Source organism: Oncorhynchus keta, chromosome 3 (genome assembly GCF_023373465.1).
Source record: "Oncorhynchus keta strain PuntledgeMale-10-30-2019 chromosome 3, Oket_V2, whole genome shotgun sequence".
Taxonomy (NCBI): Eukaryota; Metazoa; Chordata; class Actinopteri; order Salmoniformes; family Salmonidae; genus Oncorhynchus; species Oncorhynchus keta.
This window is the reverse complement of record NC_068423.1, coordinates 17,297,587-17,316,609: the sequence shown is the minus strand read 5'-3', so window position 1 is coordinate 17,316,609 and position 19,023 is coordinate 17,297,587. Positions and strand designations below refer to the sequence as shown.

The 19,023-nt window shown below is 40.8% G+C and overlaps 1 protein-coding gene across 2 annotated transcripts in view; it reads right to left on the bottom strand.

The window, feature by feature from the left end:
* Positions 1 to 6,659: 6,659 nt before the first annotated feature.
* grid1b (glutamate receptor, ionotropic, delta 1b) overlaps positions 6,660 to 19,023 on the bottom strand; it is a 403,887-nt gene continuing 391,523 nt past the window's right edge. The window contains exons 13-17 of one of the 2 annotated variants that reach the window (XM_052491320.1): positions 18,750 to 18,945; positions 16,009 to 16,175; positions 12,956 to 13,196; positions 11,624 to 11,762; positions 6,660 to 9,104 (exon numbers count right to left, since the gene is read on the bottom strand). In XM_052491320.1, coding sequence (XP_052347280.1) covers positions 8,698 to 9,104; positions 11,624 to 11,762; positions 12,956 to 13,196; positions 16,009 to 16,175; positions 18,750 to 18,945 — 1,150 coding nt within the window. In that variant the 3' untranslated portion in view covers positions 6,660 to 8,697. The remainder of the gene's footprint in view (positions 9,105 to 11,623; positions 11,763 to 12,955; positions 13,197 to 16,008; positions 16,176 to 18,749; positions 18,946 to 19,023) is intronic. The other variant, XM_052491326.1, reaches the window with a different exon arrangement.

Below are 19,023 nucleotides of genomic sequence, written 5' to 3'. Positions count from 1 at the left end.
ACACAGATCCAGTTGCTAGAGAGGAAAGACTAGCCAGAAGAAAAGCAAGGTATTGTTTTCATGGTTTCACGCTACTGTCAGCAACAGAATAGGATATAATAGGATATAAAGCTGGGTGGATAACACTTAAAATTAACTTGCACTATTATACTGTACTTAATGTTTTATTGCACTGCAGTTAAGGTATAACTGATGGATTATATTAGTTAATATAATATTACACACACACACAATTATGGATTAAAATGGATTATGAATTATATTAGTTAATAGCTGCTTCACATTTGGGGCACTTAATGAAAAATCGAGACTGTACAAGTTTGAATTGAAGTAGTTTGATGGGCATTTTATGTAGCTATTTTGTGTAGGTATCTTGAAATTGCATTGGTGTAGCTGCATTTAATATAAATTTACCAGTTACAGTGTAACAATGCATAATTACAACATTAACTATCATGTAATAATTGTGTAAAAATGCAACTTAATGCAAACTTAAGTGTTGCCACAGGCTCAAATTAGAGTGATTATTATTAACATTTGCAATGGAATAGTAACAAAACATGTTGAGTGAGAAAGGGAGGGGGAGTTGATTTAAATGTTAAACTTTAAGTGTTATCATTGTATAGCCTACAATTGATATACTACTAATAACATTTAATGGATGCAAATCCTATTCTGCGCCAGTGTCATAACTATTACATTTGAGATTTTTAGCTATCAGGGAAGAAAGAAGGATGTCAAACCTGATCATCCACCGATCCATACAATGACACACTCTCTAGTGTGGAAGCAATCCAAGTTCAGCTAGCCTGCACATTTGAATCATCTTATCCTGTTTTTTTTTTACAGTTTTATAACTTAAAAAATAGCTAAAAGAAAAATACTGTTGCTGCTACTAGTAATATTTCATAGGATCATTATTGCTATTGCTGAAGGAATCACATTTAATCAATATGTGTGGGCTGTAGTGATATTGGTTATCCAGGATAACAAAATATTGTCATAAAGTATAACATCAGTATTTTATATTAAATTACAATAAATATGTTTTGCTAACTCAGAGAGAAACACATCTCTCTCAAAGGATGAAGGATGAAGGATGAAGGATGAAGGATGAAGGATGAAGGATGAAGTGAACATCAAATATGTTGTATTCAAAATAAAACAATGACATTTTTTCTGGGTAGTTATTTTTCAGCCAGCCCAAGCATGGATATATAACTTTGTGATTATGAAAAATGGGCATAAATATATATATTTTAAAAAACACTTATACTGAATGACATTCATATGAATCACAATAAAAATGAATTATTGGCTTAATTCTTGAATATAACTAATATAAGGGCAAAGGTGACAGTCCAATGAACATAAAAAGAGCATTTTAAGAAATTGTAATTGCTGTTTTATTTTTTTGCTACTTTGAAATCCTTATAGATCTTTGAACCAAATACAAATACAAATTCAGTGGGGGAAAACAATAAGATGGTAGTAGTAAAGCATTGTAGGTAATTAACTTGTCCCTTACACAACTTGAATGAGTTCAATAAAAGCCCAAAAGGTATAATTACAAGGCTTAACACTTTATTTTAAAGGTATGTCATTCACAAACAGTATACTCACCATTTATTAATCATTACTCCCACATTTGTAAATGTTAGTAAGCTAGTTCTTCACACATGTCTATATCTCCAATCAAATCAAAGTTATTTGTCAAGTGTGCCGAATACAACAGGTGTAGAGTAGACCTTGCGGTGAAATGCTTACTTACAGGCTCTAACCAATAGTGCAAAAAAGGTATTAGGGGAACAACAGGTGAGTAAATAAATAAAACAACAGTAAAAAGACAGACTATATACAGTAGCGAGGCTACATACATACATCGGTTAGTCAGGCTGATTGAGGTAGTATGTACATGTAGATATGGTTAAAGTGACTATGCATATATGATGAACAGAGAGTAGCAGTAGTGTAAAGAGGGGGTGGTGGGTGGCGGGTGGTTGGGACACGATGCAGATAGCCTGGTTAGCCAACATGCGGGAGCACTGGTTGGTCGGGCCAATTGAGGTAGTATGTACATATGCACACGAATGTAGAGTTAAAGTGACTATGCATATATGATAAACAGAGAGTAGCAGCAGCGTAAAAGAGGGGTTGGGACACACACAATGCAAATAGTCCGGGTAGCCAATAGTCCGGGTAGCCGTTTGATTACCTGTTCAAGAGTCTTATGACTCTTTTTGTCCTAGACTTGGCACTTCGGTACCACTTGCCATGCGGTAGTAGAGAGAACAGTCTATGACTGGGGTGGCTGGGGTCAATTTTTAGGGCCTACCTCTGACATCACCTGGTGTAGAGGTCCTGGATGGCAGGCAGCTTATGCCTTATAAATGGTTTATTACAGACCCCTTAAAATAAAGTGTTACCTTATAATCCTATTTGCCCCATGTCATACTAGTCATTAAAATCGGTCAAATGTTTAACGGAACAGAAAGGCATTGTAACCATAATATTAACTATGAAGAGAAGGAAACAGCATGAAAGAATGGAAGTGAAAATAATGGCGGTTGTGAATTGGAACCTGAAACACTGTTATTTTAGAGGTCGTAGGTGGTGCTGTGAGCCGAGGTGCTGTGAGCTGTAGTCATAATGAAAGAACTGTCTATCCAGTGGTGAAGCTCCCCCCCCCCCACTCTGCCTCTGCTTGCTACTAATGGACAGAGGAGAAGACTGATTAGTCACTGAAAGCCCATCAGGCACAGTGTGTGGCCATTAAACACATGGTGACTCCACTGACTGGAACAAATATCAAAGGCTTTTGGCGAGTCCAAAAGCTTAGAGAACAAGAATAACATACATTACATCCTGTGGACTCCCCTCTGTTGATTTTCACTCTCATGCTGTATGACTAAGTGTTATACTATGTGTGATTAACAACTCTTTTGGTGGGCTTAAAATACAGCTATTGTAGTGGGTACAAAGTTAATCAATCTTAATCACTTTCATTTGTCTTTCTCCATCATCCTCCCATGGCAGCTGACACGGCATCTTCCTACTCTTATAGTAGGAGACCGTCAGGCTGCCAGACCTTGGTGAACAAATATCCGTTTGTCATACAAATGATTATTTGTTCTGCAGCGTTTCAGTAAACCCAGGTGCAAAATTCACCTGCGGAAGGGGATTTGAAATTCCAGAAAATTGCCAAGCAGTTTCTCTCTCTGATTGTACTCCAGCGGTGCACATCTGTGCCTTGGCGTTATGAATAGATGGCTGAGTGCTGAGGAGGCAGGGTGTTCATCAGTCTGCGACACTCTTAGAAAAAAAGGTTCTTCAGCTGTCCTCATAGAATAACCCTTTTTATTTCCAGGTAGAACCCTTTTGGGAAAGGGTTCTTCATGGAACCCAAAATGGTTCTACCTGGAACCGAAAGAGTTCTACCAGGAACCAGAAAGGGTTCTTCAAAAGGTTATCCTATTGGGATAGCCAAAAAATCATTGTATGTTCTAGATAGCACCTGTTTTTCTAAGAATGTAGGGAGAAGGGGCGAGGTTTAGTCAGGTTGCAGGAGCCGCAGGAAGAGAAACCCTTCCTCAGAAGCCTCCCAGTTGGGTGACTGCCAGTCTGCCTCCATCTAATCGCAGAGGGGACACTCCAATTTAAAACCGTCCATATGATGTGTGTGAAGCCGGGTTTGTGAGGCAGCAATATTTTCTGTGTGTTTTTGGTCACTCCAGAAACCCTGCTGTGGAGACAGTGGACTGTGACTGGTCTGTCTGGCTGACTGACTGACTCAGGGGATTATTTTGTTTAAACTTAGTGAAAGGAGGAGGGTGTGGATGTGCTGCTGCTACTTGCGCTTTCTTCATCTCCTCCTCCCCTCTCCTGTCCTCTTCTCCTCCCGGCGTCAAACCCCTGTGTCAGGCTGTGCTGTGCCTCTATCTTCAGACTCACACTAACCACTGCTTTCAGATCAGACAGAACAGCCCAGCCTCTGTCCTCTGTCCTTACCAGCCTCTATAGTACAGGGGAAGGAGTTTGGCTCCAAAAAATAACCCCGCATTCATTGTTTTATGAAGATGACAAGATGTGATAGTAAATAAAGGGATCTAAAAGAATACATAGTGTTGAGACTGAAGATAATACAGTCTTGCAAGACATATCACATTTTGGTTGTCAACTATTCCTGCCAAAGTCAAGTTAGAGCTCTATTCAGTCTGTACCACTAAATCGTTTTAAGGTTCCTATTGAGCCAACATATGCAGCTTTTACCGTGAATGCCGTCTCCACTAACGCGGGAACATTGCCTTTGAATTTCAATCACTGTATCGCTGAATTTCCACACCCACTAATATCCCTTCTCCAGGTGGGTGTCAAATCTAATGTCTCCCCCAGTCAGCTGTCATGTAATGACCCATAACACTTCCTCACAACTCTGCTAGGGAGAGATGAATTTACATTTTTATTTTATTTTTTTACGAGGTACATCGTCTACAATAAACTCTGAGCCAGAGGCTGCAGGTGAATCTGTCAAATACCACTACTAATGTGTCCAAATGTGAAGATGTTTAAGGGTAACAAGCACTAAAGCCATATGTACACTGTAGCTTAGAACACTGGTATTACATATACTTTGGTCAAGTATTGCCCAACGGGTTAGGGCTGTACACCCCTTTCCCAAGGAACAGATGAATACAACCCCCAGTGTTTTGAATTATGAAAGTCAGTGTCGACAACCTTTAAATACTGAATAAAGAAAAACCTGGTGCCACAATCACAGTGAATTATATATGTATGGAGAGGTCTCCCTTGTAAAAAAGGTCTTCCAACCTCAACGGGACTTCATAGATAAATAAATGTTAAATAAATCTCCCCTTCTCACCCACTATTACTAAGGTTGTGACACCGCTGTCAGCCATGCCCTCATTTACAGATAGCTGTGACCCCTGCGAAATCAGCCTCTGAAAAGGCAGTAGATTTTTCAGAGCATGTTCACCTGTGAAGGTAAGAACATGGACATGACTCAAATCTAAATGATTAGACATTTCTTGAGGGAAATCTACTAAACAGGTAGTGATAAAATGTGATGTGTTCTTTTCTTTTTTTCCTTTCCTGATGTTTATTTGGAGAAGTCTGAGCTACCAGTCGGGGAGATGTTAAATGGTTGAGATTAAACACAGAGGACGGCTGGCATCCTGCACCTCCTGCTTAAATCGGCCCTAATTGACAGAGCAGGAAATTGGAGAGGGAGAGAGGGGGAGAGAGGGAGAGAGGGAGAGATGTTTATACACTGTGTACAAAACATTATGAACATCTGCTCTTTCCATGACATAGATTTACCAGGTGAATCCAGGTGAAAGCTATGATCCCTTATTGATGTCACTTCAATAAATTCACTTCCATCAGTGTAGATGAAGGGGAGGAGACAGGTTAAAGAAGGATTTTTAAGCCTTGAGAAAATTGAGACATGGATTGTGTATGTGTGCTATTCAGAGGGTGAATGGGCAAGACAAAATATGTAAGTGCCTTTAAACGAGGTATGGTAGTAGGTGTAAGGCGCACTTATTTGATTGTGTCAAGAACTGCAACACGGCTGGGTTTTTTCATGCTCAACAGTTTCCCGTGTGTATCAAGAATGGTCCCCAACCCAAAGGACATCCAACCAACTTGAATCAACTGTGGGAAGAATTGGAGTCAACATGGACCAGCATCCCTGTGGAATGCTTTCAACACCTTGTAGAGTCCATGCCCTGATGAATTGAGGCTGTTATGAGGGCAGAAGTGGGGGCAGGTCAATATTAAGAAGGTGTTCTTAATATACAGGAAGTATTCCAACATTGGTACTTGGGTCGTGTCAGCGGATGGCAGGCTTAGCCATGTGATTAAACACCTTCCTCACATCTGCTGAAAGGGGTAGGTACCAATAGTGTGTATACCGACAGAAAGAGAACCACGATACACAATGCAATCTAAAATGAATTATCGATTGGGTAAGGAGGTGGGTGAAATGTCCTCTATTGTGACCATTTGATAATAGAATAAGCTAATGGCTGAGCTTATAGAAAGCATTTAAGAGAAGGAAGCACAGTATCTTCTCTCACACTATTTATAATTAGGAAGACTCTATACAGTGCCTTATTCCAGTATTGTACACGATACATTGAAAATGTAAGGACATGTCATCTCTCCAAGCCTACAGTACACACACTGCATGCCAACGTCGACCTCCCCAGCTCTTATGACATCACTGCGTTTTATCTCTGGAACAATCCGATGTCACTGGGGTGGCGTCTATTAATAACATGCAGCCTGTTGAGATGTACAGGTTGAAGTAAAGGCCCTGTGGTGGTGAAGAGATACTGTACTTGTCGGTTGAACAATGCTCAGCCATCTTCTGGAGCACCACCTCAAAGGGATGATTTTTTAAGTTGTATTGTACTGAGAGCATTATTGTCAAGCAAATCAAGCAAGGCAGATGGGAGTTCTATGGTATCGGTTGTTAGCACTGGAAATGGTTTGCAAAAGATCCAACTGAAGTGCTAATGTTTTCAAAATGTTTAAAAAGAAATGAATATAGGACCAGCAGTTTCTATAACAAATGTATAGTATCGTGTGTGCTATCTATCGTCACATGCCCTATGACTCGAAGAAACAAACATATGTAAACCAAATTTCTTTATTAAAGATTAAGAAACTCCAAGCAGCATATTCATAAATTAAATGAGTCTCCGTTGATGCACTGTTACAGACTGGATGATATGATAGCTTTTTTTACTTTTTTTTTTTTCTTGAATCTTGTGGCGTTGGCATTGATACAGTAACGGGGGTACACAGTAAGGCAGTGAAACACTCTCAACCCTTACAGTGGAACTTCCCTTTCACCACTGGTAGCGGATCATTGGCACAGGTTGTATGCAGAACACAGTGTAAAATGAGATCACTTTGGTTCACATTAGTATCTACTTGTACAACATATACAGGCTTACAACCTCTCCAATTTTGTTTGAAAACCAAGAGCGGGAACACGGGTGACGCCAAACACTTTTGCGGGATGATATTTCGGTTTATTCTCATGACATCACTTCTTTCTCGTTCTTTGCTTTCCTTCAATGGCTCTGAGGGGTGATTTGTCACATTTTCCAAGAGGTGAGGACAAACCTTTTTATTGGTATGTGTATAGATCAGCTATCAGTATTCCTGGTACACAATGTGTTGTGCACATGAACAGTAACTGCTGACATTCACTATCTCACTTCCTGGCAATGAGTTCTTCAGTATGAGAGGCTAAAGGACATAAACAGAAAATATACTGCAGGACATACTTGCATTTTAATTGCACTTACGAAAGTCTTGGTAAAGTTTCGCAGTTCATCCTTAGTTGTAAATGTAATATGAACTGCTGCCCTGCAAAGTGCACAGGTTAATCGATGGGAAAATTCTGTTAATTTTATGAACAGAGTTCCATCAGCATTTAGACAGTAGGATATGTCACCTGTACTGCTATTACACTGTAATAGTTTCACATTTTTATATCACTCCTTTATCTTCCATCTACCTTGGTGATAATTACTCCATTACAAATTATAAACATGAGACATTACAATATTATATATCTACTTTTCTCCATCTGCAGTTGAAATGACTTAACTACTCTGAAAGGAGACGAACTGTATACAACTTTTCAACAATAAATCCTTCAGTAAAAAAATGAACACATATTTTTCGAATGAGCTTTTTTTTGTTGTTAAAAATAACATTTTTTTCTGTTTTAAACATCCCTCCCACACAACTAAGGAAACATATGGTATACATCGTCAGGGACATGATTCAGTCAAGACATTTCCTTTGAACATTCTCCTAACGTAAGCCTAACTCTAAGGTCTGGCCTTAGCAATGTGAGACGTTTGACTGATGTTACGCTGTACACGACACCCTTTAGTACCAGCTTTGTTTGGTGTTGGGAGCTGACTGACACTAAATCTCCCTATGTCTTTGACAACATAGGGCTTAAATTGAACTCTATGAAATACCTTCCATTTCAAAAATATGTAGAACTCATAAGAGACAATTACTTCAGTTCCAGTCTTTATCAATGATTCTCTAAGACTTTAAAGTAGGAAAACGAAAACACCTTGAAAAATGTATATGCCTTACAAACAAAATGAATCCCTTTATTGGGACTATTCTCCTCTGATACTGCTCTATAGATATGGTTGTTGTTACAGTGGTACATAACAGTTGGTGTTCTACATTATGTCTCTATGGTGCATGGCCATCTAAGAATGAACTGTGGAGAGACATCTTTTATTTCGGCACTTAGAAAACAATCACAATGAATTTGCGTCATTATTCATATAGAACAAAATTTACAAAGCCATTCAAACAGTCGTTTTTTTAATATAATTTTTTCATCTTGTTTTTTTTATTTGTAACTCAACTTCAAAAATTGAGAATATTCAAAATACACTTTTACTTCACTTCGTTCTCTCAGTATTTACAAATATATACAAGTAAAATTTTCTGTTCTTTCGACGACGTTGGTTGTTCAACAGGTAATAAAAATCTCTTATTTTTCTCATTTGTAGACTTTTCATATTTTTTTTCTTCATATATTTTTCAACAATCCCCCAGAATATCAGGTGAGGGGAAGGACATGTGACATTGAGATGGCACCATTAGATGGATGTACTGTGGGTGGACTCAATGGCTTCTGGGATGGGTCCTCCGGGAACTCCCTGATATGACATTGGCATGGGCGTCTTGGCGGGACTCTGTCGGAACAGCCCCCCGTTGGGAGCTCTGTGTTTGCACTGAATGGAGGGGATGGTGGAGCTGCTGAGGGGGTGGTGGGGGAGGGTGCTGCCAGGGCCCTGAGCTAGTGTCCGACCCAGGCCCCCCCCATGACCCTCCCCTGGGAGATAGGCGCTCACAGACAGGCCCGTGCCCGGGTAGTCCCGCACAGACTCCAGCTGCTGGCTGGGCTGCATGCTGCCGATGTCCAGCGCAGAGATCTCGATAGACGGGCCGGGGATCTGCTTGTGCGCCATGTCCTCGTCCATAAGACTGTTCATACGCTGATGCACCTGTTCCAGATTCACCTCCTTGTCCTAGAGGGTGAGAGAGAGAGACGGGGAGGGAGAGACACAGAGGCTGAGATGGGCTGTTCCACAGGCTTTTCACCAGCTCCAAACATTTACTTCCACTCTCCATTTCTTAGTTTTTTTTAGGTGGTTTGTTTCCCAAGCCTCTTTGATTGTTTCACTCAACATGCTTGTCGGGTAATGTTCGTTGTAAGTGCCCAATTGGAATTGAGGTGACTCAATTACAGTTGTATAGAATGTGCACCTTGAAATCAAACTTGGCCAGTGGACATAGACAGTTTGATGTTTAGTAAGGGGTGTCAAATCTTTGACAGACGACACCAATACTGGAGCCAAACCATATCCTGACCTCTACTGACTTTTCTAGGTTGCCATGCAACCTTAGACTTCTGTGAACCCACTCAAGCATTTGTGGACAGGAAAAGTAACCTAAGGATATGAGGCATTTCTGAGGCTACGGTAAGTGCAATGTAACATATTACATGCCACATGAAGACGGTTATAAAGGAACAACGCATTGCTGATGCTACAGGAAATATAGTACAATTTCAAATTGAAGTATTATATTCAGTGCCTTATTGAGATTTTCATACATGTAGAACTAATTTCTGACGCTACAGTATATTGTTGCAAAGTTGAGGTAATATATTGGTGTCCCATTAAGATGCCCAAACATGTATACATGGGCTTCTACAGTGTTCTTTAAACAAATAAGTATATATTATTTGCTGACAAAATATGTTACATCGGCACATCTAGATAGAGGACAAGAAGCTTTATGGTAGCAGGAATCACTAGTCAATGAGGAGAAGAATCCTTGCACTTGGTGGCTACATTAGGCTACTTTGTCGGCAGGTGCAGCTTGGCTCCAGTAGTGGTCTGACAAGACGATTATATTAGTTCAATTACTGAATATGAAGACAACATCCACGTTGATCCCTATGTGCAGCACATATACAACACAATACATTGCAGAGGTTAAGCTTCTACATATGGAGGACAAGCGCAACCAATGAAAATAATACATGTTTTGGAATGATGACATAATCAGAAATGTGAATCTACGATGATGGGTGATGACTTATTCTATGCTCATCTACTACATGATCTACACATGAAAAAATATTTGATTATATTGCCCACTGGGAAACGAAGAAGTCCTATATTTCAATCATCTTTATGTGATATTGGAGATTAGGAACAAGCCTACATGCAATTTTGGAGACTAACCTAATGCACTGGAAATACTATGCAATTATAATGGATGTTGTTTGGCAACATAGATGCAGAAATACTTTTAAAAACCATTTACTCCTCTCATACTGCCAGACTGTATGTGTTGGAGTTGAATCATTTAAGACACAAACTTTCGATGAGATCAGTGTTGCGTCAAGCAGCGTAACTAAACGCCACTGTGATTCTACAGCGCATCGACGACTCTTCCTCTTGTCAATACCAACTGCCTGCCAGAAGCACATTCAACCACAGCCTCCCAACTAAAAATAGAAAACAAAGTCTTCTAGAGGAGATCCTAAACATTACTAAACCACTTAATCCATCTTGACACATTAGATTCCAGACAACAACAGTGTTTCCCACATCAGTTTGAACCTTCCCGGAATGTACAAATATGAATCTTGATATGATTTGTTCTGAATACTTTTATCAACAGAGACGTCGATTATAGGAATTAATTTACGGCAGTATCAATCCAGTATCATAAAAAACTCCCAAAGCTAATTAAAACATCTCAGCCAAGGCTATTGTTTTAGCAGACTGGCTCCTCATTAAAATATGTTTATAATCTCGCTGCATTGGCGGCACGCCTAAACAAATAGCTGCCTCAAATGAAACCACCGCACCGGGGTTTTAATAAGAGTGTGTTGATTTAAATTGAGAGGAAATAACACCATGCTCTACGGTGTGAAAGCTTTGGTAATGCAGAAACAACTCGTATAACAAAACTATAAAACCACTCTATCCATCCATGGTGAGCCTGACATTGTTTGAATTACTTATCTAGGCTTGAGTAAGCTGTTTTCAAAATGTCCTCCGTAGGTCCTGTATCGTGGTATTGTGGCTGATCTCTGTATCTGTAACACATTCTATACACCAACTGCGTCAATCTTTACGAACACATTTAGGGATATGTATGCATTTACAAAGGCCGTCATCCGAGTCCTGCACTGCTTATAACAACTGTTATATAATGCACTGTCTATAGTATAAGGCACAATAAAGCGTCATAATGAGGTAGTTCATCGAAAATGTCACTGAATTAAATTTCTCTTATTCCCCATACAATGTTTCTAGGTGAGGCCCTCGTCATGCATCCAACTATTACGGAAAAAAAACTAACCAAAAAAGGAGAAGGAACAGAATAAGAAAATAGGAGGATTGCCAATGATGGGAAAGATGGTGTTGTGGAGTTTTAGATCAAGATGGCCCCCCAAGCCCAGTCAGACAGAGCAGAGTGCCCCTTTAATGCAGCAGCACAAATCAGATCTTAGGAGCTCTATTCTGACCTGTGTCAATAGCTTCTGCTTCATCCCAGTCTCTTTCTCTCTCTGTCCAAATGTCCTTCCTCCCTTCCGATGAAGCAGTGGTAATCTCATTATATGTCAATGGACCAGAAACCCTTGCCAGTCTGTAATCCTTAGTAACCTGCACGAGATCATAGAACAGTCAAGAATAAGAACGGATGGATGTCCACATTGACATATAATAGCAATAAGATGTCACACAGTGAATTACTAGGGATTATAAACTGGGTGGTTCGCGCCCTGAATGCTGATTGGATGAAAGCCATGGTATATCAGACCGTATACTACGCGTATGACAAAACATTATTTTTACTGTTCTAATTACGTTGGTAACCAGTTTACAATAGCAATAAGGCACCTCGGGGGTTTGTGGTATATGGCCAATATACCATGGCTAAGGGCTGTACCCCCCCCCTGTGCCTTATTGCTTAATTATGGACTGGGTTGGACAGATACAGTGGCTCTTATTGCTGTGGGGTGACGCATGCAAGGGTCCAGTTTCTGCTTAAACTTTAGTTTAGAGATCCATGTCAAGCCTTAACTTGTCTCATGTTATATGCACGGGAGAGTCACTCATGCGAGAGGTCTTGATAGACATAGAATTAGAATAGTAATTTAATAAGATCTCTATGTTGGTATACATCATGTTGACATCATCGCAGTAACTTGAGTGGATTAAACTCATAAGAAAGGCTTAAAGTGAACTGGCATTGATGCATAAGGTGTAATCAGTGTAAATCAGCTTAGCAGGCACTTATCTGGTGAAAGTGTAACGAGAATCAATGAAAAGTGTTCTCTGTGGTAGGCAGTGTGAATGTGTTTACAGTTCAGGGTAAGGAAGCTGTCTTGGTAATCAATGGGTTTTGATTATTTCAGGAATACTAATTTTACGGGGAACTTAAAACAAAATCGATACTGACGTCTTCTCAGAAATGTGTTATCCTGAAGGCAGCTAAAGGGTTTATTGATGTGATTAACATACATCAATGAATATGTTCAAATTCAAAGAGTTTTGAAAAATACCAATAATCCAGATGGAAATATTAGAGTAAGAAAATGATAAAGGGGATTTGTCTTCATCTGTGAGCTGTGTGAGGTACGTATGCCATACAAAAACAGATGGATTTGGTTTCAGAGAATGGGAAGGTGATAGATAGGGGGGGACCAAATTGTATTTCAATCTGAGCACAATCTACAACTGTGTGTTCAGTAGCTCCACTAAATGGTGGTCTGCAGCTACTGTAGATCCTTAAAGTAGAGTGCGGTCGTGTCCTCCCCCTGTTGCCCTGTCCTCCGGGCTCTGTGCTCGGTCACCTCTTTGGGCTGCTCTTGCCCGCAGCGGTTGCTGTTCCACCACATCTCCAGGCCAGCAACCAGGCAGGCCAGCAGCAGTCCTGCAGCCAGGACGCAGAAAACCCCTGCGAAGCTGTGTAGTTTCAGGGACCGCCCATCGGGCGTGGCGTTGGAATGGCTATTGAGGTCGCAGCGGCCCATACGAGGCCACCACTTCTGCTTCAGGATGTCCAGGTCTCCTTTCTCCTGCAGCTCCAGGATCCTGCATTGAGGGGAAATATCTGGGTGTAAGAGGGTGCTAAAGTCCTCATTTCTAAAATCCTTTCTGTAACAGCCTTCAAACTTAGTACAACAACAGAGGAAGCTTTCCTGAAAACAGGCTGTTGTACTAAGTTTGAAGGCTGCTAAACAAAGGATTATAGGAATAAGGACTCTGGGACCCTAGTTGCATTATAATTACCATTTGTATGCTATCATGTAACTAAAGTAACAATGACAAATAGACCTGCTGTATCTTCTGCAGATTAAATCATTCATTTGTGACCATTCCCACAGCATAGTGTTTTAGTGATTTGTTGAATTATACTTGCGCAGTGAATTAAACCCCTACAGTAAACTTCATTAAATGTCAGATTTTGTAGTCCTTCACTGACACAAATTAAATCCAAAATAAAACAAGAATGAAGAACTGCTTAATTAAAAGAAAAGGAGCCGTGGCGAGGAGGGAAAGACCATTATCAGAGTACCGCCCCTGTGGGCAAACAGTCATTTCTGAGATGAAAAGGAGCCGTGGCGAGGAGGGAAAGACCATTATCAGAGTACCGCCCCTGTGGGCAAACAGTCATTTCTGAGATGAAAAGGAGCACATGGCGAATTTGTAAGGTTATGGATGGACGAGGGCGCTGAGGGAGGGATGGAGGGAGGAGAATGGATGATGATGATGATGATGGGACAAGGGACGGTAGCAAGTAAGATGAATCCGTCTCTGTAGAGGAGATGACATCCTGGTTCAGCCCGTTATTACCCCCTAAACATCCCAGCTGTCCTCAAAGCACATTACCATCCCACCACCACCACCACCACTATTTCTGTTAGCCCAGGATTTCCCAGGCGGATATTCAGCCAGGCCATTATGAGTAGAGACAGGGGGACAGTGTTCAGTTCAGTGGGGATAAGCATTATAGGAGATCTTCCATGGAAGGACCTCATTGCTTAAGCTCTGACCCCGGTCTTCCCCTGCTATGGCCCTGCATACTAAGTGTGCACTCCGAAGGGCCCTGATGAAGAACACCTCGGAAAGATTGGAGAGGATTTAAGTGTTGCAACACATTGACCTCTGGTGATTTATCAAATGTGTGGCTTCCATGAGCCCCAGATCAAACCTGATCTAAGCATGACTAGCTGGCTGACACTGGTTCTGCTTTGTAGAAGGATCATTGTCCCTATCCTAAGCGTTTTAGTCACTAGAACGGCAGATCTTTCTGGTTGTGAAGTTGGGATAGCACGCAAACAACAGAAACGGTTTATTTTCACTGAGTTCAACAGAGTTGCATTTCTTAACTAAAAGATAGTGTGACTAAACATTTTCGTTTGTTTTCACGGAACTGTTATACGTGAGAAGAATCAATACAAGATATGTGGGAATGTAGTCAAGACTCAGGGATTTTGGGATTCATTTTGGGGATATGCTTGGCCAATATCCTTGGCCAATACACAGTCCTAATTAGTTACATGTGATTATGGAGAGATTTAGACAATCAGCATGTAAAATCTGCCGGCTTCTGTTATTTTCGCAATGGGATCAATTTGCAATGGATAATACAAAGGAGAAAAAACTGCAACTAAAAGACCAAAGATTTTTAAATGTTGTTAAGATTTGAAGACATTGCCTAGGTATTTCATTCAAATATGAATCATTAACCATTTTCATGGAAATAATTAGCAGAATGATGTTAACTCATATTGAATAATTCCTCTAACTCAGCTGGAACATAAAACGTGTTCATGACTGTAACCCAGACTTATAGTAAAAAAAGTTCAACTTTCCTTTAAGGATAAGTTGCAGTGATCCCCTACTCTGTAAATCAAACACATCACGTGGCTCCTCAAGGGTGGTTTAGTGAGAAGTAATAAAAAAAGAATAGCATTATATGACCACATTCTAACTGTGCTGCAATGTATACATCTGGTAATATATAATTTCATGGGGAAACAGCATTAGAAGGGCATTAAAATCGTGCATTAAGTATCTGTGAATGACAGAACTGTAGTAACTCCCCAGCTAACACATTCGGTTCCATGGAAGTTGCTGGAAAGCATGTTTTTGGTTTCAACCTTGGTTGTGGGAACAAAGCCATACGTTTCCTGATGGGTAAAACTGAACAATTTTTAAAACGTCCTGACAACAGAAAGCCAAGCAAAGCCAAGCAACTATTCTGCACCATTCCAATAAAGTTGCAGTAAGGTTGTATGCAGAATATCCATAGGACAACCACGCTCTAAGAAGCATATGTTTCTCAGAACATTATGTGCTAGCTGGGTCCTGACAAAGTGAATTTATAAAAACATTGTCTTAGTGGGCCTTTCATTTCCTCATCAAACTCCCCCTAAAATGGATGAGTATAACCACCGAATGACCTCTCGGCCAATTACGGCCTTCAATTACCTCAGGCGCTGTCAACCATCAGTGATTATGTTTATGACTTTTATGAAGCAGAGAAAGTAATTAGGAATCAAAGTAGGTGTGCGTTAAACCATATGCACTTAAGACTTATTTATTTCCAAAAAGGGGTGGAAGGAAGAGATGAGGTGATGAAAGGAGAGGGAGAGGTGAAGAGGAGAAGATACTGAATAGAACTGATGATAAAGCGTTGGTATATCATTAATGCATAAACATTGTAATGAAACGAGGGAGTAGCACGAGGTTTCGAGGCCAGAATCGATTTTCCAAAGCCGGACATGTTACCTCTGCTCTAAGAAAGCTAGTTCTCTTTGGGGGAGCAGTAATAATGCTTATCCACGCCAGGGTCGTTACAATATAGATGGTGTATAATGAGGTTGGTGGCGTTGCTCACTTCTGGGAGAAAAGGTCTCTGTAGGGACTCCCATGCTGCATGGCGATGCCGTAGCCTTTGCTGCTCATGCTGTTTCCTGTGACGGTGATGGTGCAGTCATCGTCCGTCAGCGCGGCATACTCCACCACAGCCATGTCCCACAGGAAGGCATACGGGCCCTTCTTCGCCTGAAGAGGAATGACAATCAATGACCCTGCTAATGATCCAGATGCTGTACATGCTGCCTATACAATAACATTGTTTTCCATGATAGAACCTAAAGGATGATAAATGTCAATGTGAAGTCTGGAGAAGGCCGATACAGTGCCTTCGGAAAGGTAATCAGATCCCTTGACTTTTTCCACATTTTGTTTTGTTACAGCTTTATTCTGAAATTAATTTAAATGTTTTTTTCCCCTCATCCATCTACACACAATACCCCAAATGACAAAGAAAAAACAGGTTTTTAGAATTGTTTGCAAATGTATTAAATATAAAACTCAGAAATATTTGATTCAGACCCTTTACTCAATACTTTGTTGAAGCACATTTGGCAGCGATTCCAGCCATGAGTCTTCTTGGGTATGATGCTACAGGCTTGGCACACCTGTATTTGGGGAGTTTCTCCCATTGAATGGGGAACTTCGCTCGGGTTCGATCGGGTTCAAGTCTTGGCTCTGGCTGGGCCACTCAAGGACATTCAGAGAAGCTGCCACTCCTGCATTGTCTTGGATGTGTGCTTAGGGTCGTTGTCCTGATGGAAGGTGAACCTTCACCCCAGTCTGAGGTCCTGAGCGCTCTGGAGCAGGTTTTCATCAAGGATCTCTCTGTACTTCATCTTTCCTTGATCCTGACTAGTCTCCCAGTCCCTGCCACTGAAAAACATCCCCACAACATGATTCTTCCACCACCAGGCTTAACCATGGGGATGGTTCCAGGTTTCTTTCAGACTTGACTCTTGGCATTCAGGCCAAATAGTTCAATCTTGATTTCTTCAGACCAGAGCATCTTGTTTCTTATGGTTTGAGAGTCTTCAGGTGCCTTTTGGAAAACTCCAAGCGGGCTGTCATGTGCCTTTTACAGAGGAGTGGCTTAATTCTACCATAAAGGCCTTATTGTTGGAGTGCTATAGAGATGGTTGTCCTTCTGGAAGGTTCTCCCATCTCCACAGAGGAACTGGAGTTCTGTCAGAGTGACCATCGGGTTCTTGGTCACCTCCCTGACAAAGGCCCTTCACACCTGATTGAACAGTTTGATCAGTCGACCAGCTCTAGGAAGAGTCTTGGTGTTTCCAAACTCCTTCTTTTAAGAATGATGGAGGCCACTGTGTTCTTGGGAACCTTCAATGCTGTAGAAATGTTTTGGTACCCTTCCTCAGATCGGTGCCTCAACACAATCCTGTATCAGAGCTCTACGGACAATTCCTTTGCCCTCATGGCTTGTTTTTTGCTCTGACATGCACTGTCAACTGTGGGACATTATATAGACAGGTGTGTGCCTTTCCAAATCATGTCCAGCCATTTGAATTTAACACAGGTGGACTCTAATGAAGTTGTAGAAACATCTCAAGGATGATCAATGGAAACAGGATGCATCTGAGTCTCATGGCAAAAGGTCTGAAACCTTATGTAAACTAATTATTTCTGCTTACATATGCAATACATATGCAACAAAAATCTAAAAACCTGTTTTCACTTCGTCATTTTGGGCTATTGTGTGTAGATTGATGAGGAAAAACATTTATTTAATACATTTTTAGACTAAGCCTGTACTGTAAAACAATTTGGGAAAAGGTAAGGGGTCTTAACACATTCCGAAAATATTTTATGTGGGAACGACTGTGAACATCCCAATTCCATGAAGGTGTAGGACTCTAATGAATATGCAGTACCTTGGTAAAACAGACGCACTTCAATCCATTTACTGTATAGGTTTCTTTTCTAGGTTGATTCCCGTTGTAGACTGGGCTATTTGTTAACTTGCGCTTTTGATACAAAAACCTTTTAACTCAGAAACAGAAGGTGATGTGTGTTTTGATGTTGTCTCCACATAATCGTTACCTCTTACAGCACTCTCTTCTTTTGTGAGTCCTCAATGGACTGACCCAGAAACATACTGCTACAAAGGCAGACATTGTCTGTTGACAAACACAAATACATCTGCCGTGCTGCTAAAAGGCTCAGTTGGCTGAGTTTGAGAAAAAAAAGCCTTTGTTCTGCAGTATAAAGACTAAATGTCTTTATGCAGCACCTCTGTTTCCCTCCTCTACATTGTCAGAATAGCTGCTGGTAGCTAATTGAAATTGACTTGCATTGGAGAAAAGAAAAGACAATGCAAGAATGCTAATTCAAATGTGAACACAGACCGAATTCGAAAGCATATGTCATAGTACTTCCCAGCATATGGGTAGGCAAAGTGCTAGTGCTGTTCTTCCTTAGCTATTTATTACAGGCAGTTTATGAGATTAACCAGTGTAATTGGTACAAATGTCACAAAACAGCACTTGCAGTTATTCCAGACTGACAGATCGTCAAAGACAATGTTGAATTTGCCTATCTAATTGTTTGAAATATTGTGGAACTACAGTAGCAGTATTGAGCGAGAACAGTGTGACTCCATACTGTGAAATGACAATATTATACTGTTTTCTCTTTTCGTCGAAATCCACAGTAGCTAAGCAAAACGACCTAAAGTGATTGCCAGCCTGTACTCAGGAATCCTCTCTGTATTGGCATATACCTGCCTTGTCTTTGTCAACCTACCTTGCGGATGCCCTCTGAGGGACTGGACACAGAGTAATCATGGCCGTTGTTCTTACTGATGGTCCTCCACAGCTCTGCGAATGTGCTGTCCTGCTCCAGAGGGTTGGTGCCCTTGTTCTTGAAGTAGTCGTAGACGGCTGAGTCTCTCACGGTGCCGTAGGACACGTCCATCTGCCTGGACAGGTCCTGGAATGTCCTGTAGAGACATAGAGGGAAGAACATAGAGAAATACTGTACATCAAGTCAAATGTATAACAAGACAGATATTGTGTGT